The sequence below is a fragment of the Nyctibius grandis genome, chromosome 8 (genome assembly GCF_013368605.1).
Source record: "Nyctibius grandis isolate bNycGra1 chromosome 8, bNycGra1.pri, whole genome shotgun sequence".
Classification (NCBI taxonomy): domain Eukaryota; kingdom Metazoa; phylum Chordata; class Aves; order Nyctibiiformes; family Nyctibiidae; genus Nyctibius; species Nyctibius grandis.
The window spans coordinates 8,340,271-8,363,196 of NC_090665.1; the positions used below are offsets into that span (position 1 = coordinate 8,340,271).

Here is a 22,926-nt window from a genome sequence, read left to right on the forward strand (position 1 = left end):
AAGTGACATAGTGCTGTAAATAAAATGCTGCTGAGAAGGACAGATCAAAATTTCTTTTGCGTAAGCTCACAAAACAGTGTGGGATCTGCAGTTTGATCTCTACATCAGGGAAATGTGGAATAAGAAAATATTAAAATTGCTTTTTTCCCATCTCCGAGACATTTCTCAGTCAGAAGTTTTTGCACATTCTTGGTTTCATTTTTATTTATTCTAACTCATTACCAATAGGATGGTGGAGGATAAAGCAATCGTTTTAATTAAATATAGGTACAGGATGGATCTGAATCCCCATGCTGGCATTTTTTAAAAATTCAAAAGTACCAATTTTTGGTAAAACAGAGCTAATTATCAGAAAAATTATGTTAAAACATATTTGGTATGGCACTTGGAAATTATGAAGGCTATTTGTGCTTCCCTCATTTGTATAGCAAAGGGATGAGGCAAAAAACAAATCCAATTTCCAGAATGACAGAAAAGGCAGCCAAGTCTACAAGCACCCAATCACTGCAAATAAATCTGAGCCCTCTCTGGTAAAAAAGCTAATTTCCTTACCTCCTTATTCTTAAAAGATTCCCCAATGGCACAGACATCTTTAAACCTTCTTAAGAAAGAATTACCTCACAGATCTTCATTAATCTCAAAGTTTGACATCTTAAAACCATTCCCAAAGCTCTGAAGTGAATACTGGGTGGAGGATAAAGTTTAGTGTCTTCATTTACTGAATTGTTAATTAATTCCTTTTGAACTAGGCCACAAAGAACCTGAGATTTGCTTCCTTTTCTTGATCAATTTTCCGTGTAATCTTACCACTTGGAGCTTTCCCAGTTCAAGAATATTACAGAAGCATCCAAAGCCTAAAAGATGAATTTTTGAACTGTATCTATTCTCCACTTAAGAAAGCACTAATCTTTCTGAGATGGGCTGCAATTTATTTCAATCTCTCTAGCTTTCTTACCATTTAATTTTAGCTAGGATGAAAATTCAACTCTTTTCATATGCAAATGGAAATAACTGCTCTATAAGGTTTTGAAGAATCCTTTCCTTTACATTCCCACTAGCTGGTCCAAGTTTCTATTTTAAGCAGAAAGAATAACTTAAGGCTGCCAGCTACACGGTTAGGGAAACATTTAATTAGATTATTTTAAATAGCTGGTTTTGAGACTACATCGAAGCATTTTAATAACCTTTGTTGCCTTAGAATGACCTTTTGACCTGCAGGTTTTGGGGTTTTTTACAATATATTCTCCTTACTTTACTCTGTAAAGTAATTCAGTAATGTCTTGTAATCTATTGTTGGCCTCAACTTATTTTCCTTTCTGCTGAATGCCTGGGAGCTCCCCATCACACATGGTTTCTGGCGATTTCAAAAGTACTGACATAATTTGCTTAACCACTAACCATAACACAGAGATGTTCATCATCAGATTCCCTGTGTCGCAATCACAGATTACAGCACCTTAAGGATCAGTCTGCAGTGCAATTAGGAACATCTAGAGCATTTTAAGCAGTGGCAGTTTGAAAGCAAGTCTCTCCTTTCCTGCCTGGAGCAAACATGTATGATGGGTGACATCAAAAAACCTATTGTACGTCACTAGCAGTTGCTTATAAAGAATCTCTTTGATCAGGAAAAACCAATGCACTCAGAAAATACAAGAAGAATGCATTCAGTGTATAGTTTATAAAACAGCTAACTTACTGATTGTGTCCATTTTAGCCTTGTACGCTGACACAAGTATTTTTTTTGGGTGCAATAAGATCCTAAGAAACCATGGCAGAAACCATACAGTCTTACCTTATCATGAAAAAACCCTACAAATCAAATTAATTTCGTAAATAAGAAATTCTGTTTCTAGCTAGAAGCCAGCATCTGATTTAGGCTTAGTTTTGTTTGTAATCAACCAATATTAATCTAGAATAGTTCAACTGCCAACACTGGAATTACGATGGTATAAAACTTGAGTTAGAGGAGTATTAAAATACAGGCACTAAAAATTAAATCTAAACCCAAATATCCCTAAAGTGTTCTAAGATGTTTGGAGACTAATGAGACTGCAGTTTGTGCTAAAAATAATCAGTTTTGAGGAATCGGTTTCACAGCCTTGTCCTTTCCACCCTAAAAACTTATTTCAGTGGCTGTTACATAATTCAGCCTGAACTTTTGTCCTCAGTGGGATGCATCTGTCTTGGCTCTTTGTGGCGATGGGATTTTGAAGGGTTACTGACTGAACCCCTGAGAAGACAGGATGCTCAAGATTGATGCTTGTATCTAATTTTTTATTGGATTCTGTTAAAAAAACTGTATGCCACTTTGTCTCTAGACAGGATCAGAATTTCAGTTGGAACTAGTGGTATAGGACAACACTCAAAAGGCATTTTTCATGTTGGAAAAGTAGTAGTTAGTGAAAAAAAACCAGAAGAGCAATAGGAGAATTATCCAAATACCTGCACCTTTTCAAACTAAATTGATTTACCAGGAAATGAGAATACTCCTGTGTTTAACATTCTGCCGCTAGTTATAAAAACGCATTGGTGCATGGTTACTGCTATCCGTGCAGTTTCACTGTGGAGAGTTGGTTTGTGTCTGAGCTTAAATAACTGATTGCACGTATTCAGTTGCTGGGGAAAAATATGCTTCACTTTTATACATTCAGCTTGGATGTACTTACATTTACTGGGAATTTTTCTTGACCCACTTGCTATAGCAATACAAAATCAAGCTTGAAAAGTTGGTTCTGTCTAATCTTCATTTATAGCTAAGGTGTTTTTTTTTTTTTTTTGAGAGAAACTGTTATTTTAAATTAGTAACTCCAGGAAATGCACTTTTTTCTGCTTTAAATAATCCAGTTCCACCTTTTGTCTTATACTTGTGCTACAAGATGAATAAGAAATCCGTAGAACATCATTAGCTGAAAATGAAAACGGTACATGAAGTAATACCTCAACAGCTGCCTTTGCTCTTTCGAATTCCTCCTCCAAGGAGTGATTTCTGGAGAGAAGAGGCCCTCCCCAACGCTGCTCCTTAGTTGATCGTGCCTAAAAAATAAAAGAATAAATCAGAAAGGGATGATACACTCTCTGCCACATTTCTGAGTTATTTCCTTAATTGTCTAGAGCCCTAAATGGCCTTTTTCTTGGGCAAAACTAGTTGTGTCCCTGCATAAATTCCTCTGAATTCTCTTACACTGTAGCAGAGATCATTCCTCAGGGGAAGCAGAGCAATTTTTCTCTTCCAGACTTTTCTTTTCACTCAAGATTCACGAAAGATAAGAGACGTCCAAGAAAAGACAATGCACGAGTTCGGCTACAAAGGGAAGAGCTGACTATTTTGTATAAGACTTTCACTCTAATTGTTCCTTCTTCTGTATTATGACTGTGGCAAGGCATTTCATTCACTATGCTCCAGGAAGAAAACATCTAATTTTCCCTGTACAGTTTGTGTTTTTCTTTCAGGTCCTGCTTTGGGATCACATTGGAGAGCCAGGTTTGCTATGGATTTCACTGGAAGGACAAATCCTTTTAACAGTCAGTGGCTCTTTCTTCTGTGCCTTACTATCAGTCGATTCCATTGGAAGTACATAACAAGTTTCTCCCTGTTCTTTTATTAAAAACATTTTATTTATTTTTTTTTGCACAAAAGGCACAGTACAAAACCAAACAGTATTCTATGGTGGCACAGAAAAGCACAAAGTGGCCTAATCTTGCTAAACAGAGCTGTGACTGCTAATCCCTTCCCTCGTGTTTGTCAGAGGTTAAACTCATTAGCCATTTGCCGGACCATGGTCCCAATTGCATTAATTTATGTGATTATATTTCTGATGACTGTACTTGTAACGTTCAATTTCAATGAGCCACATTGCTAAAAGGCTAATTTTGCTCACTTCAGACTCATTGGGCTGTATCTGCAAGTGTTGGAATGTGCACTGCTGGGATGAAACACCGAAAACATTCCTGGGTGTTCATATAAGTAACATGCAGTGCATGGTCAAACACGTATGTCTGCGTGTGTACACACTTGGTTTTTTACCTAGAAAGATGACATTTGTTTGTCTATCTAGCCCTAAAGTTTCTGTTTTGTTCCTGAGTCTTTTGTCTCTCGGGTAGAGATTGATGAGTAAGATGTGTGTTGGGTTGATGATACACATCCGGTTAGAAAAGAACGATACAGCACAACTTCTGTGAGAAGCATGTGGTGGGGGGCACTGTGTGAATTCTTCTGTGTTGGCTTCTGGACTTTGCAGCAAGTGGCAGGAAGCACAGAGCATGAGGGAAGGTCTATGCTGAGGATCAGTTGTTTCTGCTTTCACATCTACTACCTGGGGTCCCTGTTGTTTGGAAAATATTTTTTTTTCCTTTGGTGAGGCCAGGAAGAGATTTCAGGTTGTCATTGAAAACATAGAAAAAACAATCCTATACACAAAACAGTTATTTTACTGATTAATAGAATCTAGGACAGAAGAGACTGGTTCAAACCATCCGTTTGTCCATATATCACATGACAGTGTTTGTCACTCAACATCCGCAGGATGAAACTGACATTCCACAGAGAATAAATCGAGGTTGTCTGGAATATATGCCTTTGAGGAAGGTGCTTGGATTTAATTTAAAGTTATCAAGAGACCTTAATCTTATCACTTTGTTTGCAAATTTGTTTAATTGCCCTCCTTGTTTCGCTTATTAATTTTAATTTCTGTTTCCAACTATCACTTCTGATTTTTTTCCCAGTAGTTTAAAGCACTTTTTAGTTCCCTTTATTTTCTCTGTGGAAAGATACTGATTACTTTAATCAGGTTTTAATTGTCTTTTAAATGATATTAAGAGATTGAGATCTTAAATTTTCTCATTATGAGGTATTTTATTCAGATTTTTTTGGTGTCTCTTTTACTCTCCCTCTTTATAGTTTTATAGCTTTATTTTTTTAATAGCCATACAGTCAACCAAAGTGAACCCTATATTCCAGTACCTGTCTTGACGTTCCTCTACACAAAATCAGGTTATCTCCTGTCTCCCACTAATTATGCCTACTTCTACATGCTCTTCTTGCCACAGTACTGCACAGGGAGCACTCATGGTGACATCCTCGTACACACTGAGCCACAGATTCTTTTCAGATTGCCTTCCAGCATGGTGTTGTAAGTAGAGCCTGCATTCTTGTTCTGAAATGTATGATTTTTCAAGTGACTGTATTGGAATATGTATTTATACAGATGTCTTGGTCACCAGTTCATTTTTATGACTCTCTTATTTACATTGTTTTCATTCCACTGTTGCATCATATGCAAATTTTATCAGGAATGACTTGCATATTTATTTTTGGAACAATAATATTGAAGACCATGATTTCTCTTTAGAATCACAGAACCCCCATGTGACTACAATTCCTAGTAAATAACTACTGTACTTGAGAACTTAAGTTAGCCAGTTCTGATCTGTTTAACTGTTGCTTTATTCATATTGTATGGTGCTAATTTTAAAATCAGAATATGGTATGTTAATTCAAACATCTTGCAGAATAACACACAGCAACATTTATCAACCGGACCTGTAATCTGATCAAAGGATTAAATTTGGTTTTCTTGACACAAAACTCGGTTGATTGATAGACATTAATTATGTTCCTGGCCTTTTCATTAGTTATGAGTTGGCTCTTGCAAACTGTTTGATTACTTCCGCCTTTTAATCTTGTGTTTCCAGTGATGGCAATTTCCTTAGGTCAAGGACAATACTGTAAATCATGATGTTCAGACTAAGTAGTACTGCAGAAGGGGAGAGTGAGCTTGTAGGGGCAGCAGAGAGGCGAGCGGGAAGAGGACAAGAAGCACAGAAGTCCTCTCCTCTGCCACATGTCAGAGTTTACACATTGTCCCTGCATAATCCCCACAGAAATGTACCTTCTCCTCCACTAAATGCACACCTACCCTCAACCAGAGGGAAAAAAAAGTAATTAACAAAACCCACATAAGCTGCATTTACATATAGACAATGCAGAGTCATATTCTGAGTTGCGATACCCAGAAATGAAGGACCCCACATATAACAAACATGCTGCCTTTCACTAGTGCGGGAGGAGAGGGGATGGGAATGGAGTGCCAGCACTGGAGAACTTATCTCCAGCTGGTGATGGGGTGGGACTCTGCAGCTGCCTCCCTTAAGGGGAACCCAAGGTGGGGTATGGGTCAGGGTGGAATGGGTATGTCTGAGGCATGGACACTCTGCGTACACTGTGGTTTGATATGCTCACCACTCTACAATGGCGGTGCTGTAGCTGATCACTGGCTGCTGTCTTCAGGGACAAAATCTTCCATTCCAATGCATTTGCACACACTTTCCTGCGCTTGTAGTCTGCTTATGTGCTGTTGGACCTTAACTGTTGGTGAGAGGCTTAAATTATAGTCTTAACTTTTGAGCAGGTCTTCAAATAATGAGCTAAATCTGTCCCGTGTAACTCTTCATTTCATTAGAGTAACTAGCACATCCAAGGAGCGCTAGGGCCTTTAGTCTTACTGTAGCTATTTGGGAGAAGTGGGGAATAAATTTTGCATTCTAAATATTGTTGCCCCAAACTGCACATTTCTAAGGTTTACAGGCTTTGTGCTATATCTTTGTCTGAGTGCTGACATATTAGAATTAGTTTTTTAGCACAGCAGAGTGTGTGTGTATGCATTCTGAGTGAGCAATAAAATATCTGAAATGCCCAGGGAGGCATTTAGAGAGTTAAAACATGAGCAGACTTTATGCATATACAATTGAACATATTATCTCCCTCTGCAGTTTGTAATTACAAGAGAAAAAATAAACCCTAAAAAAACCCCAAACACTGTAGGATATCTCAGTACTAATAAAAGCATAACAAGGAACTTTCCGGAATGGCTGATGAAAGAAAGAACAAAGATAGTTTGGGCCAATGCAGTTTAAGAATGAATAATAGTAACATATGACGCGAGTAGAATACTGAGAAGCAAGACGGCCACATCCAGTGACAGCCACCATGCTGGTGCCCGTTCCAGCCTTCAAACACATTTCTTCCTTATTAATCCAAAGCTTGCCTTTTTGATTTTGTATTGGCATAAGTGCTGGTAAACACAGGATTTTGTTAAGAAGATTGCATAATTTTAATGAAAATATGACCTAGGTACTTAGTATTTCACTTTGAGGAACTAAATCTAACATGTCAAAGATGAATGATGAAGGTGATTGATTGTCTGAGAAATTGCTGATGGAAAATGGCATCCAGTTTGACAAAATTAAATCTTTAGGGTATGGCAGAATCTGTTGCATATGCAAAGGTTACCCTCAAATGAGATAGACAAGATCTGTAGAGGACAAAGTATGGAAAACATATGCTTTGATAAAAGCTCTAACGTGATTTCTTTTACAAGGAGATTAAGAACTCAGTCAAGACAGATGAGCCTGTTTGTTGGAAGCTGACAACTTTAACAGTCCAAGAGTAAGAAGGATGAAGCAGGCAGTGAATGAAAATACTAAATTTCTAAGTAAACTACCTAGCATAAGAATGCAATCTCACTTCAGGACATTTCTCTGCATTACTGATTACCAGTTTAACAACATTTTGTTACTTGAATGGATCACAAGTTTGAAAAAAAGCAGCTTATGATAAAGCAAAACAAAACATGAAATACACTGGAATGACAGGTAAGAATTTTATACTCTGCTTCTTTTGCAAGTTGGCTGATTCAATTTACATTTTTTTATTTTGAAATACTGATCATTTTACAAAATAGTATGGAGCCTCAACTGACTGAACATATACTGAATTAAAAATGTGGATTTTTGCTTCTGCAGTTATTCTAGTGGAAGATAAACAGGAAATAGACTATATAAAATAGAGATGTTATATACTAAATTTGCAACTGCTTTTACAGAAAGCCACAGCACTTAAGTTCTGTGACTGTCTACTTGATTTACACACATCTTGGTTGAGCACAAACTTCCTGCCATTTAGATCTATTAGGCTGAGGAACAGCCTCCTAAAAAGAGGTTAGAGGTACTTAAAGATAAGCTGGACAAAGCATGTGAAAAACACACTGTCCATCTCAAGTGGATGATATTATGCAATAGATCTTTTCCATTACGAAGATATATAAATCTGTTGCACAGAAAGGAAAGGTATCATGCATTACAAGTAGTGTTAGGCTTTCCAAAGGGGAAAAAAAAATCCTGTGTGTAATTTAGTGATGGCAGGGAAGTAAAGGAGACTTTTTTCCTAACCAAAACACAGGAATGGATCTTGATAACTGGGTTCTGCTTCTATTTTCTGCAGAAACTGGTGCATAATCTCAGGGAAGACATTTGGCTTTTTAGTGTCTCATTTTTTCCATTTTCAAATGAGGCTATTCTTTTCCATTAATTTCCAGATTTTTCATCTCACTGAAAGGTTTTGAAGTCCAGGCCTAAAAATAGCTGTTGAAGAAGAGAAAATTATTTTCAACTGAAAGTTAGTCCACCAAACAACTCTCTCTTCCCACAGCCAGCGGCATTGGCTGAACTTGAAATCTTTCAATTAAAAAATAAGCAGGAAAGAAGGCGTATAAGCAACCTGATCTACATGAATACATATATAAATGTATGTTTGTACACGTATATGCATACATACATATCTAAAACTATACGCCTCTAAGTAATCATTTCCACAATGTCCTGTCCAATATACGATATGACAGTGGAATTGGGCAAATCTACAAACTTTCCTCCCAGAGCCCTCTGTATCACTGTTCCTTTTCCAGCAGAAAAAAGTCCTTTGACCACACTGCTCTCCCACCTGTGGAGATAAACTGCTAATGAACATTGGTCTAACGATTCCTTCCTGTATTCCTTAGCCATTTCCCAATTCTGGGGATTCCTGGTTGGCCAAGAGACCTTGAGAATAGGTATATTACAGGAAGAGGGAACCATTAGAAGTCTGAATATTGGAACAGGAGGAAGGGAAAAAAGATGATGCTGTAAATTGTGGTTTGAAGTCTTTCTGTCTGTACAGAAGGGTTCACTGCAGTACTAAACTCTGAATGTTTGAGATACTGACATAGTTACATTATTTTCATAACATATTAATTTGGAAGTTGTGTGAAGATTTGGCTGTATGAATCTTTTAACTGATGAACCTGAAAATATCCCTTAAATAGTTCTTCCAGAATGTGAACGGTTAGCCAGTGGGACAATTCCTACTTGCCTTTTTATTGCTACTAAATCTACCAAATGGTCTTACCTGTGTTGGAGGTGCAAGTTCTAATTCTGACGTTGAATCAGAGTCCAAGGCACTCTTGACGTTAGCCAGCTCGGACTGTGATCTGTTTTCTGTGGACCTAGAAATAATGCATTTACATACTCACCACTGCACACTAGGACGTGCTGCCTTATGTCTTTCAGGTTCATAAGCCCATACTGATTAATTAGCTTATTTCTTTTAACTGAATTGTTTAACTTGCAGCTATCAGAAGTGTCTGGACCCTTCTCAGTGTTCACTCTTATGCTTTTCAGTTGCATTCAGAAAATAGTTAATACAACAGAACGGAGTCAGGCTTGATTCACCAGCAGAGCCCTGGGTATATACTGGCATGAAACTAGTATAATGGATGAAGACTTTGCTTCTCTTTCATAGCCAGGCAAAATGAAGTTAGTCAATGACACAAGACTGTACCTGCAGTCAGTGTCTAAGAATCAACCCCCACATTACAAGCCTTCAGCTTGGCATATGTGCCTTTTTGTGCCACAATATCCCAATATTGTTTCTTTCTGGAAAATGAAACCGTGGAGACCAAAATCAAGTTAACTGAGCAAAACTTGTGTAAAGCTCTAAGTTAATGAAACACACACTTAAAGGGCAGGCTAAGATACGGGATAAGCATCGTTTGGTCAGAAGACTGCTTCTAGTGTATGAAAATACTAATTGTGGTCGTGCATAACGTAGTGAAAGATTGTTGCTTACATATCAAGAAGGCAGCAGAATGAATCTACATGAACTGTTCCCAAAGACAAAGTCCAGTTCTTCCCTCGTTTACATCACCTGCAATTTTAGTTGAACTGCGTGAAAGAGGTGAGGTAGTGCTTGGCTTGGATATTTTATCTTGCCTCTTCTAGTTATACACAGAAATTCTGCCCTCTTGGTAAGCAAAACCAAAATACACTGGATATCCAGTGACTGTCAAATCACTGCCAAGTATCCTTTTTCACTCATTTTACTGACATGTTTGTGGTTAGTTTTGGATCACTGCATGCCTCTGTAGAATTCTCACCATCATTTATATGGTAATTGCACCTGCTACTTTTTACATTAGAAATTGCTGGCAAAATGTGATTTTGTAGAGGACTTGCTTATGATACATTGTCCAAAATGTCTGCTTGAACACCATTAATGTAATCATAATAGATTTAATAATATGACTTGTCATCAAGTGAGCATTGCTGTGAATCGAGAGCTGGACTGGAAATATTTTTGTAAGGAAAGCAAAAAGTTGTACCATAAAAGCTCTTTTGATGGAGCTCTAGATGATGATGATGTTCGCTCTGTAGAAGGGTGGACCTTGCTACCCCTGTCTCCTTGAAAACTGACATCATCCCATTTCTCTATCTGTGTCTGAATATCAACTGAAAAACAAGAAAAGAAAATACAAATCTTTTAAAGAAACTACTGCAGAAAATTTTATCTCCTCTGTTAAATGTAGGTTGTAGAGAAAATGGTGCCATCAAAGAATATATTTTAGTTAAGGTCCAATACCCAGAAATGTTGTGCACCTTTCTAGCTGGTGTTCTGTGAAAATATTTGGGAATTCATAACATTTTTCTAAATCTATTAGCATTCGTGGTCAGAATGTCAGTGGAACTCTTGACTTAAAATCAGTGATTTGTATGTAATTTAGACCTGTTGATAAAATTATATTAAGCAATTGATAGTTTTGGATATTTTTAATTTCCTAATTGTAGTCAAATCATAAAAATAAAACTTCTTTTAGTGACTACCATTTAAAAATGACTGTGCAGGCAACTGATATTATTCAGTCATATGTCGAACTTGCTTTACAAAATCAAGTGTTCAGCTCCTGTTTGAAGATAAAGTTCTCCAAAAGAATTTCTGTGCTGATGAATGGAAAATGTGCTGCCTTGGTATAAATTACATTTACCTTGCAAATTTTTCAGTTGCAGTGCAAGTAATTTAGTTTGGATGGAACTAAATTAAATACACCTTTTCCAAAGCTCATCTATAGATCACGCTTGGCAGGATATTGAGTTGTGTTTGGGATTTTTTTTTTCAATCTGTACAAATATAGCTCTTTTGTCAAGAACGGATATTTTTTTCTCTTGTGTGCATAGATAAAGCAGTATTTACAAATATCGTGTGTGTTTCTGACATCTGCAGTTCTGAAAAGGACATCCAGCATGGGCTGCCTCTGATTTGTCCCCTTTACCAATTTCTCATGATACCCCTATAGATTTTTCTACCATTTTACTGACCCTGACTGAATTCTTTCATGAAAGGATCCTTTCAAAACTTTATTTGCACGTTTAGTGACAACTTAATAGGTATAATGGCAAAGGCAAAAGCAAAATGTGTTTACAGTGTCAAAGTGTTTCAAGTAGTTTATAATGGGGAACAAAATGTTACACTCCGTGCTAAAATGCAGCGCAACAAAAATTCTGATGTTGCTCGTTGTTTTGTGATAGTATCAAGGAGGAACTTGGGCTAAGCAAGCCCATGCGGCACTGATAAAATAGCTACACTCTTACCTAAATCTAGTGAAGACTTGTCTGAAACTTTGACAGCCTGGACTTTCTGCTCAGTATCCACACTGATAAGGTCAGAATTGTCTGTCTTCTTTCTGTGGGATGAAGCTTTTAAGCCTTCGCTTCTTGATGGATTCTCTGATTTCTTTGCTTTGTTTTGGGTTTGTAAGACAGGTTCACTAAGATCCAAGAGATCCAGACCTGGTGATAATACTTAGAGACAAAATGTTAGAATTCAATGTTGGTTTAATTCAGATAGCTCACTTTTTAAAAATTGTTTTAATTGGAAAAAAGATTACTGATGTATTTGCGTTTGTCTAGAGTAGGTGTATATTTCCTGGCTAAAGATGATGACCAGCATATTTAAATATGACCAGGGATTTCAGGTGCTTAACTGGATGCAGTTTTTAAAACCTTGATTTGCATAAAAGGCTTTTCCTCTGAAAATCTTAAAGACATCTTAGGCCTTAAGGCTGTGGCCTTACTCCACAGATTTTCTTATGTTGTTAGGGTTCCCTATACAATTGAGCTTTTAGACAAGATTTGGTTTAATCTTATGATTTATCAAGTACTGGTAACAGCTGCTTAGGGCACTGCTGTTGTGCCACATGCCATTGAGGAAAAAGCTGAAGAGTAGGCAGCTTCTTGGGTGGACTTCTTGGGTCATAAAGGAATAATGGTATGTTTAGTGATGGTTTCTACTGTTGTTGCTGTTTGTCTTTTGGGGGATAAATATTGAATATAGTTGTAAATTCTACTGCTATTTCTATTAAGGACAATATCGTTATAAAAGGCATATTTCAGTCTAAGTTCTTAATTTAAAGGTTGCTTAAAGAGTAACATTTAAAATTCTTTAGCACATAAAAGATAGAAAAACTCCCTCTTTATCATCATTTATATGGCAGGTGTTTTTGACAGATCAATTTGTATTATCTCTTGGAGTGCTTTATCTGTGTTTGTGGTAAATCACTGAATTTCATCAATCTGCATAGAATAAGAAATTTTTATTTTGTTATTAAATAAATCTAATTAACCCCCCCAAACCTGATAGATATTCAAGGCAGATATAGGATCTACAGATACTTACTTACTTTTTTACAACAACCACTCTTAAACAACCTGAAATATTTCTATTCATCCCTGTAATAACTTTAGCTATATATAAAAGGAAAAAATATTATTTACAATTGTTATTTGATTCAGTGTTCCAGTTTTTGTTGTTAGAACTTGCATAGAGCTTTAGACACACATTAATTAGATGTGAAGATAATCACACAGCTGTCAATTATTCATGTTAATAATTTGCATGTATATAGATTTTAATTAAATGGCTTCTAACAAGCCAAGTCATTTTATGAGACAGCAATAGACCATAACAGCGCTATGCTGATTTTATTGTATCTTAGTTAATCTGCTCAACCGTTTTGATTACCTTTGCACAAATACCGAATAGGAGGAAGCCAATTTCTATAAACACTTCCAAAGAACAATATACTTCAGATGTAATTCAATATAATTCAAAAGGCTTTCAAAGATTCACTCTTACTTTTTATTATCTGCTCTATTATCTCACTGCAACACAAAGGAGCTAAGAAATGTGTTAGATACTTTCACTAATAAAGTGTCCAAACTCAGCCTGGATAAACTGTTTTGATACCTCTTCCCTTTTCTCTGACATCCCATCCAAGTTTTTATTAAAGCAAATATTTCTAGAGTAAATACATGTGATTCGGATCACATCAGATTTGACCTCAAATGTAATGAATAAAGTTTTTTCTTCTAATAGATCAGGTAATTATAATTTAATACCAGCTTGTAAGTTTGTGCAAATAGTAACAAATCAAGAAATCACTTGACAAAAATGTACCATAATTAAGATAAAACTAAAATAATTTCTCTCTAGTGAGGCATAGTAAAGAATTTTGTTTACCTGCAGTATTTGATGTTACAGGCCTTGCAACAGCTTCTGGTTTAGCTTCACAGAGAAAGTCATCAATGGAGGGGCTCAGAAGGGGCCTGCTTTCTTGTTGCTCATTCACCAGCTAGCAACAAAAAACCCCAGGGTCACAGAGTGTTGTTGTGATGCAGAATTTAAAGAAACAAAGCATATTCTCACAATATCATGCACTTTATTTTTGATTGTGAGAGTAAGACATTGCAATTAGAAGATGTACAAATAGCTCTGGGCTTAAAATAAAAAAACTTTAGTCACTCTTTTGGGCCAAAATTATATTCCAGTTTTACAAATTGCACAAAAAGAAAGCAGCAAGGCGATTTTTCTGTAGCAATTATTGCATACTATTGCTTATAGGGCTAAAGAATACAAGGCCTGATGTATCTCCCTTCAAATCAATGGGTGAAGTTGGCCTTCTCTATCACCAGGAGACTAAGCAGGGCTTCTTTAGTATTTGGAAGTGGTCATTTTTTTCACCAGTAACATGCCTCCCCACAGAACTTGCACAATACTGTTTCATCTAGCAAATGTGCATTAGCCCATTAACCAACAACCTGCTGAGACAGACAACACTTCTCTCCAATACAAAGACACATGAATGGCAGTGGATGGAGCCTGGTGAATGTATGAACTTCCTGCATGAGTTTTGACTGTGTGAAGACTCATAATACAGTTTTTATTCATGAGAAGTTTTCCCTTTTTTTTGTAATTGCATGAATGCATTGGTTTTCTGCTACCTAAAAAAAATCTCTATATTACAGGCTATTTCATGTATCAGGGATTAAAAAGATGAAACAGTAAAACAGTCTCATAAATAAAAGTCTCTCTGCAATCTATCTCTAATTGGAGGATCAAGACCTAAGCTGAGCTGGATGGATGTCTGATGGTGTGGGCCTGCACTTACTTTATCTTTAATAATGTGAAAACCTGTTTTCCCTCTGTCTGTTGCTTTCATCTGGAGCTATTTCAGCTTTACTTTTATCCTCTCTGCTCTCCTCTCTGTTCCGTTCTCACTCTTTTTCCATCGTTGAATTTTCAAAATTTTCTCTCAGATATATTTGAACTTTTAAATTTAGGATGCTAACATGGACTAAAACTGGCAAAAAAAGGTATTTACTCATCCTCATTTGACATTTGTTAATTACTGGTATTTAGCGGCTCCAGTAGCAGGGTTGCCTCTAAAGTTATTACAGCAAAACAGCTTAGGTTCACTGTTGTTCAGTACTTGATTTTTGTATTACAAAGTTGCAAGAAAATACTGGAGCTATTGAAATAAAAAGTCTATTATTTTGATGGGCCAAACATTTAAGCTGGTACCTAATGCTGTTTGACTGTATAATATGTGCATTTATTCATTTCCCCAGGACCTTACAGTTTTGCATTTAAATACCAATTTACATGATTAACATGGAAGACAGATGAGTGAGTGCCTGCCCAACTCCGTGTAGCAGAATGTGCAAATGTGGGCACTTAATTTAGAAATCTGACAATGATACTGTCCCAAACTAATTCTGCATATGCTAAACTCAGACTGCAGATGCACCTTACAGGGGACTTGATCATGTGGGTTTTTAACTCACTGAATTGATTGCCCAGGTTGCTGTCTCATTCAATGCACAGAAGTTGTTGCTTAATTTGGTAAATGGCAATGCCTGATTGGAAATTACATTTATACCAGCTGCACACCTTTGATTTCCATTAAAGTGGCTCTACACTACCCACATTATCTCCAGGTGTATAATTTTACCAATACTGATATTTAAGACTTAAGAGGAACTTATTTTCTGTTTATGATTAGGTGACAGTCCTTACTCATATCTATTGGTGAAAAAATGAAGGTGGATGCCTAGTTAATTCTTGTCCAAATTACTTTTAATATTTTTAAAGTTTCTTTATGATCATCATCTCCAGATATCAGCAAAAATTGCTTGAATAAATTTTTCTTTTTGCATTTACACATCCCATTCTAGGAACTAGCATCAGTAACAGCTGCTGCACTTTTGCATCAAGTTGCATATTCAGGTAAACATAGCATCCAGCAGAAAGATTGTCAAAGCCTCTGGATCAGCTGGATTTTCAATTATCTGTGATATACTAACAGCATAAAGAAAAGTCCTACACCATTTGGAGGCAGACAGGAGGGAAGAAATAAGAGGTTCTATAGGAATCACTGTAAATGTAAAAACTTCATAGGAAATATTCTGTTTCTGTATCTATAACAGTGTATCAATAGGGTACATTATCACATAAGATTTGGATGCTTATCAAGTTTCCCATTACATTTTATGGAAATTTTCTTTAGTAGGAAAGAATGGGGGAGGAGGAAATGAAGAAGGATTATGAGAACCAAGACAGCCAAGATCACTCCCTGGAGACAATGAAGAATACAAAATCTGAATTTATTGCCCAACCTGTTGCGGGGGTAAGAGAATAAACTGTGGGAAGACCAGCAATAATGCTGAGAATCAGAGTCACGAAGGGCAAGGAGACTAAAATCAACACAGGTCTGAATTTCTCCAAGGTTCAAATGAAGTATGAATTACCAGATGTCTGGCAAATATTTTTTCTTTTTAAAGCTGGTTATCACATCCCATGTAACTTCTTTGTTATATTGTTTATATAAGGGAGACCTGCTCAGCAACTGGCCTTCGTTACTTTGATACCAGCAGTGTATTGTTCAAAGTCCCTTGATAAAATTGTACCATCAAACTGAAAGATTGATGGTAACATCCACTTCTTCATAAACAATTTTGCCAGCAAACACCAAGATTTTATTTTTACTAAGAAGTTGTGTCTTTTTTCTGCTGCATTTGCAGCACTTCTGTTTAATTAGAAAACAAATAGGTTCCTCTTCTCTGACTCTCTTACTTTGTGAACATATACACTAAATTTATCAGAGATGGGTCACCCAGATGATCAGAGGAATAAAGAACACATTTTACAGGGACACTAAAAGAGTTTGACTTGCTTAGGCTAACAAAATGAAGATTGAGTAGGAATATAATTATTCTTCACGTAGACGTGACATTGGAGGAGGAAAGCTATAGAGAAAGGCTGGCATGACAACAAAGAGATCTAAACTGGCCATGAATAGATTTGGTCTGGGAATTAAAAGAATCTTGCTATCGCAGCAGTGAAGTGTATGGACAGTATTTTTTAGGGTAGGGGCACAAAAAGCCTAACTATTTAAAATGGCTTTTGACAAGCTTTCTACATGTCTGTTTATGATGTGATTGCTTTTGAGAAGTGGACTGTGGCCCAGAGGATCCCTCCCAGTCCTGTCCCCTGTGCTCTCTTGACTAAGGACTGGAAGCTATAGGAGTGTCTTATTAAAAGGATTGTTCCTGTGAAAAACCATCTGCTTTCAACTGAAATATCTGAGTCAAAACAGATCGCAAATACATGATCAAGTCTACTAATTCTCAATAAAAACAAACTACATATATATAGCAATAGAACATATTAGAAAAAATATGTTTTTGACATGAAGCAGACAGTTCATGATGAATCAGACCTTAACAGGTTAAAGAGTGCCATGAGCTGATATATTTGCTGTTGTTAAGGAGGCAGTGGGGTAGGTTTCTAACATTATTGTGTATGCAATGCCACTTGGTAAGCCCTCAGTCTCACACTTTGAATTTCATTTTGCTGCCTCATATATTGTACCAAATATATCCCTAGTTTAACTCTGCTCAAGTTATTAGAGTTATATCAGGCATGAATTTGGAGTAGTGCTATAAAACATTCATGAGATGAAAACTATTATCTATATTAAAGTAATAATTTATGGTTCTCAAGCACCTTTCAGGGTGAATATCACAGAATGCTTTAAAACATTCATGAATCAAGCCTGGCACCACCGCAGAACTGAGAAGTATTATCTCTACATTGCAGACGAGAGAAGCAAAGCGAAATTAAGCAAGCTGCCCAACATCACTCGGCACTGGAGGAAGCGGCGCTGGGAGCAGGAGCCAGGCGGCTGGCACTGCACCACTGCACAGTATTTATGCCTGAAATATTTGTACACACGCCAAGCGACAGAGACTCAGTCTGTGAAACTGTTGATTTCCAAGCACTAATTTTGTCAGTGAGTGACATAAATTCTCATAATGTCTCTAAGAACTTAATTTTTCTTTATAAAATCCATTTTAATTAAAGGAAAACCCCACACACTCCTTTAACTGAAGGATATCTAATATCTGTGAAGGGTGATGTTCCCTACTACTGCTGCATCTGAAGAGACTCATCCATAGTATAAAATACTTTAAATTCAAATGAGTTTTCTATGACTGACTTCTGCTGTTGGACAGCATCACAGAAAAAGGTGATTTTTCTCACTCTAGTACTGCTATTGGACTGTTTTGTTCTAAAAAAGCGTAACTCTGGGTTTTTTTTGGTGTTTTGGAAGAGATACTGGGAGAGTGAAAAGCATTATCTGATGGCCAATATTAGCTTAAATATACTTTGAGTGAGGATTATTTAGCAGAGATCCAAGACAAGGCACAGAGGCTGGGTCAGGAGGCAGCAGCTGCCGTGCTGGAGGCCACCTCTGCCATATTTCCCCTCAGCACAGGCTGGGCAGTCCTGCGGCCCAGGGCACTGAGGGGAATCACCTGGTCTCCATTTTCTGTGCCCTGTCACCAGCTGTCTGCATTTATTCAGCTGATGTAGTTCATTACCTGCAGCTGCATTTTCTTTTTTGTAGGGCTCTGCTTTGGCTGGTGCTCTCCATAAGAGCTGGGTTCTCCCCCAGAGCTGCTCTGAGATAAGGAGGTGGTGGCTTATGTCGGTTTCCTCTCTGGGTGATCCTCAGGCCTGAAAGGTAGGTGGGAGCCCTAAGAATGGTGCTAGTTTGGGGTCAAAAATATTAAGCCCGAGGTAGGCCTGGGCATGGGTGTGCTGGGGTGGGAGGGGAGACATTGCTGTGGAAGAGGTGTGGCGCTGGCCCCCTGAAAGGGAGCGGTGGCCATGAGAGGGATTTCTTCTCTCTAGCCACTATCTAGCGTGGTCTCAGCTTCCTTCAGTCACGCACCAGTGCCTCCTCCTTTGCCCTGCAGTCACCCCAAAGTCCTCCCAGGCCTTGTCTGTCCCTTGCCGTCACAGGAGTGCCCTGCCTGGGAAAACACCCTCCTGGCGCCTCAGCCCCAGGGCATCTCCTTAGGCTGGGCAGTGCCTGAGGGAGCCTGCATGGGGCACAGGGAGGGCCCAGCCGCTGCCATAGTGGCAGCTCTGCTGTCCTGGAAAAACTTGTTTTCTGCTTATCTTTGGGGCCTTTGGCTCATAGTTTTAATGCAGGTGCCCCTTGTGATGCTGGTGTCTGTGGTGGTGTGTTTTACTGTGCCAGAGACAATGTGAGATTATGTGTGTGTACAGCAACTATGATGGCTTTGGTTTTGCTTTGCTCCCAGTCTATGTCTTATGTTGTAGTAAGAGAGTTATGAAATACCTAGGGAGTAGCCTGATTTAAAATTTAAAAAAGAAAAAATAAAAAAGGGGGAGGAAGGGGATGTGGGCAGCCAACAGGGCTCTGTTGTGAAAAGTTTCCACAGAGCAGCTTGGTTTGGCCTTAAGGCAGAGGGAGTTGTAGAACACCTCAGGGGAACAGCTGAGGACCAACTTCTTAATTAGTGTCACATTTACAGTTGATAATGTTCAGCTGCACAACCTGCCCTGCTCATAGCTACAAGTACTTTATCTGCTTTTTCTTCTTAGAGTGCTGAGCTTACGCTGTGGTAGTGCTGGAGCGCACTGAGGCCATCAGTAAGGTATGGTCCTGACATCTTATTTTATACGCTCTCCTACTGCATTCCTGATCTTGATCTGTTTACAGTGCATAATGCATGTTGTTTTCTTTTTTTTTAATGTTAGTAGGATATAACATAATGCTTGATTTAAGATAAATTATTTTGAATCTAAATTGGGGGGTTTCAGTCAGGCATAGGCAGCTAATTAAGCACCTATGTTTTGAGCACATAGTGAACTAGTTCTCTTAAATTAAGTGCCCACATTCCCTCCATGTGCAATAAAGAGAGATAAATGCCTAGAAAAGCAACTCCAGAGGGAGATGCTGCCTGCCTAATTTAGGCTGTCCCTCAGGAGGCTCTCAAAGGCACCTAGCTTTCCCACTGGCTATATATGGAACTTATTTTAGAAGGACTGGTTCAAGAGGCACCTAAAATTTACATGTAATTAGCTACTCAAGTTAGTTGGATTGGATTCTAACCATTTTGTTACCTGAGGCTGATTGAATTACTCAAGGCACTAATTTAGGAAGCCCCAAACTACTGATGGGTAATCCCCTGTACAGTTCAGCAGCAAAGACGCTCCTGGGGTAACCCTTTTGCTGTACTGCCCACTCAGTGTGCTGGCGAGAGTGTGATTGGGCTGCTAACTGCACCAGTGAAATGATCTGACCTAGAAAGCTCAGGGTGTGGCAATGAGCATGAGAGAAAGCAGGAGCCTTTTAACTCAGGCTTTCTATTGGGGAAATTGTATTTTTGAACTTTACTCTGAGAAACTTGTCTGCTGCTAGGATGAGGCTGGACAAATAGGTGAATGAGTTGGATTAATTTGAGGAGTTTGTAAGTGTTATACTGTTCTTTTAACTTAACCAGAGGCATCTACTAAGGCGTCAACTAACTTCAATCGCTAATTATTTGTAGGGTACATAGCAATGGTTTCTGATAGATTCTCTGCACCTGTCTGGCACATTGTGATCTTTGGTGGCGTTCACTAGGGTAAGACGAAACAAGTGACTTCATTTCCACTAACTAGCTATTTCTAAAAACTGATAAATGGGAACCACAACTAGAAATTGAGGCTATTGTTCTCTAGAGCATAACCGGAAGTACTTGCCTGACAGTTGTGTCTGTGTATCATTATCTTGGCAGGATAAGAACTGGAAGACCTCCTTTTCTGCTCACTGAGGGAGGTTTGGAAAGGGAACTCCTGACCAAATCACTAGTCTTGTGCTAAAAGTTCAAATTCAAAGTTATGTTTTTCTTCACTTGCTTTTCTAGCATGTTTATAAATATTTCACAATCAAAATTACCACCACGCACACTTTATTTACTATTATATAGTAAGTGTGGTCGCTACTTGACTTTTCGCATCATCCTTGTGCCAGGGTCATACTAATATTTTCCTCTGTCACTCTAGTGTGAATTTATGTCCCAACAAAACTGACATGCCAGCGAAATATTTAGTTTTTGTGAGAACAGAGAATCAATTCACAGGACACATGGTATAACTGACTTCCACCTAATGTGAATTGTGGGAAGCTCTAAAATGGAGACGAATTCCTTTCACTCTCCTGCAAAGAGCAGTTCTGGTGTTGCTGCCTCTCTGAAGACTAGCCTTGCCCAGGAGGTGATAACGGGTACTCTGTTGCTCAGTAGCAGGAAGTGTGTGGAGTGGCCTGTGAATCAGAGGTGCAAATATCTTACCTGAAATCACACAAGCCAAGGGACTCCCTGGGACTTAATGCAAACAACTGACAGAGGGCTTGTGTGAAGTCAGGGAAGCTGTGGGAGGATTACTATACACGGCCTATTGGATATTTAAATTCATGTGCCAGCTGTGTTGTTTAAAAACTAGGCTTGGTGTCTAAATCGGTAAACATAACATGCTTAGTTGTATCTTCATAAACAGCAGTTGCATTGCTTGGTGGTAATACTTGCTGTGATCGCTGTGTCACAGTAGCATCCTGTCTGTGTTTGTAAGGACTGACCTATACAATTTATGGGGTATTGTTGCAAGGTAGCACTAAATATCTCACAGGTCACCATCTCCTTCCCTCTGTTCCTCTTGTCTGGCTAAAGGAAACTAAACATGGGAATTGCAGTTGTATCTGGCTCCTGCGTTTTGGCCTCGCTCCAGCAAAGCACTTAAGCATGTCCTGCAAAACTCAAGGTTAAGCATGGTCTTAACAGTCTTGCTGGATCTGAGCCATGGAGGAAGGGGATGAAAGTTGCTCCTGTCACGTTTTGACTGTGACTGACAATTCGGCCTTTACTACTTATATAAAAATGTGATTTATTGCAAACGTGTCTGTTGCGTTAATATGTGCATGTTCTATGCACTTTTTAAGTAAAGGAAGCTGTTTACTAAAACACAGTGCCTCCCTTTCCTGGGTGTTAAATGATTTTATTTATTTATTTTCCCTCACTTGGCTCTGCATTGTCTCTGTGGTGTTACCCTGCGATTTGTGTTTTAGCCTCTCCCATTCCCCATATCGCTATCTGAACTTGTGAACTAATCCACAATGGTGATCAAAGACAAAATTAACTCATCATAGATGCTTAGAGATCCTTAAAGTAATATAGACACTAAGAAATTACAAAATGTTCCTTTAAAGAAATTGTTTCTGTAATGTTAGTTGATAGAAGTACCTGTCTGTACTCCTAAAATGGCCTGCTAGTTAATTGAGGGATTAACAAATTTGAGATGTAAGCTGAGTAAATGCAGGTTGGGAAAGTTTTGTAGAACAGGAAGGCTACAGAATCCAATGTTATCTGTTGAGAAAGCTCTGAAGAAACCTATACTGGTGGGGGGGCACTACAAGTGTCATGACAGTATCTACAGGGAAGAAATAGTAATTCATGATGCTGGATTCTGGTTTCTGTGTCATTCATTGAAAGTGCTTTTTGTGTGGCAACTCCAGCTGAAGAGGAAGTCTGACTTCGAGAACCACAGTTCTCTAATGTTTTCCATAAAGTGCAGAGGACAGAAACTAGAGGACTCTTGGTTTGCTCACGCTGCAGTGATTACACTTATACTCTTGCAGCATCTCTGAGGGCAACTATGATGATTACTTACAAAATACTAGAAAATTATTTAATGCTTTTCATTAGGCAAAAGTAAAGGCGGCTGCCAGTTTATGGAACTGAGCTGCACGTACCAATTCTTTGTGAACCACCAGTGATCCACAGATAAGTACAAGAGTTTCAGCAGCAGTGGATTGTATACAGTGTCATGCACTATTCTGAGTATGGTACATAATCAAATGTCAGTTTAGATGAAAGATGCATAACTGCTGCTTTTCTTAAGACCAAATCTTCATGCTATAGCAGCATGAAGACTGTAAAGACAAAGGTGAGATTAACAATATCAAATATATTATGGCTTATCACAGAATTTAATTTTTGTAAAGCTTATGCCATTCCTTCTGATCTTCAACTGTGTTGAAAATGCCCTTTTTTAATTTCCCATGCAACAAAATTCATCTTTTACTGCACTCT

The 22,926-nt window shown here is 38.1% G+C and overlaps 1 protein-coding gene across 3 annotated transcripts in view; it reads right to left on the reverse strand.

The window, feature by feature from the left end:
* Positions 1-22,926, reverse strand: part of PEX5L (peroxisomal biogenesis factor 5 like) — a 38,981-nt gene that overhangs the window by 10,532 nt on the left and 5,523 nt on the right. For 2 of the 3 annotated variants that reach the window (XM_068405745.1, XM_068405744.1), the window contains 5 exons: positions 13,664-13,775; positions 11,737-11,946; positions 10,473-10,599; positions 9,221-9,317; positions 2,938-3,033 (listed from right to left, as the gene is read on the reverse strand). In XM_068405745.1, coding sequence (XP_068261846.1) covers positions 2,938-3,033; positions 9,221-9,317; positions 10,473-10,599; positions 11,737-11,946; positions 13,664-13,775 — 642 coding nt within the window. The remainder of the gene's footprint in view (positions 1-2,937; positions 3,034-9,220; positions 9,318-10,472; positions 10,600-11,736; positions 11,947-13,663; positions 13,776-22,926) is intronic. The other variant, XM_068405746.1, reaches the window with a different exon arrangement.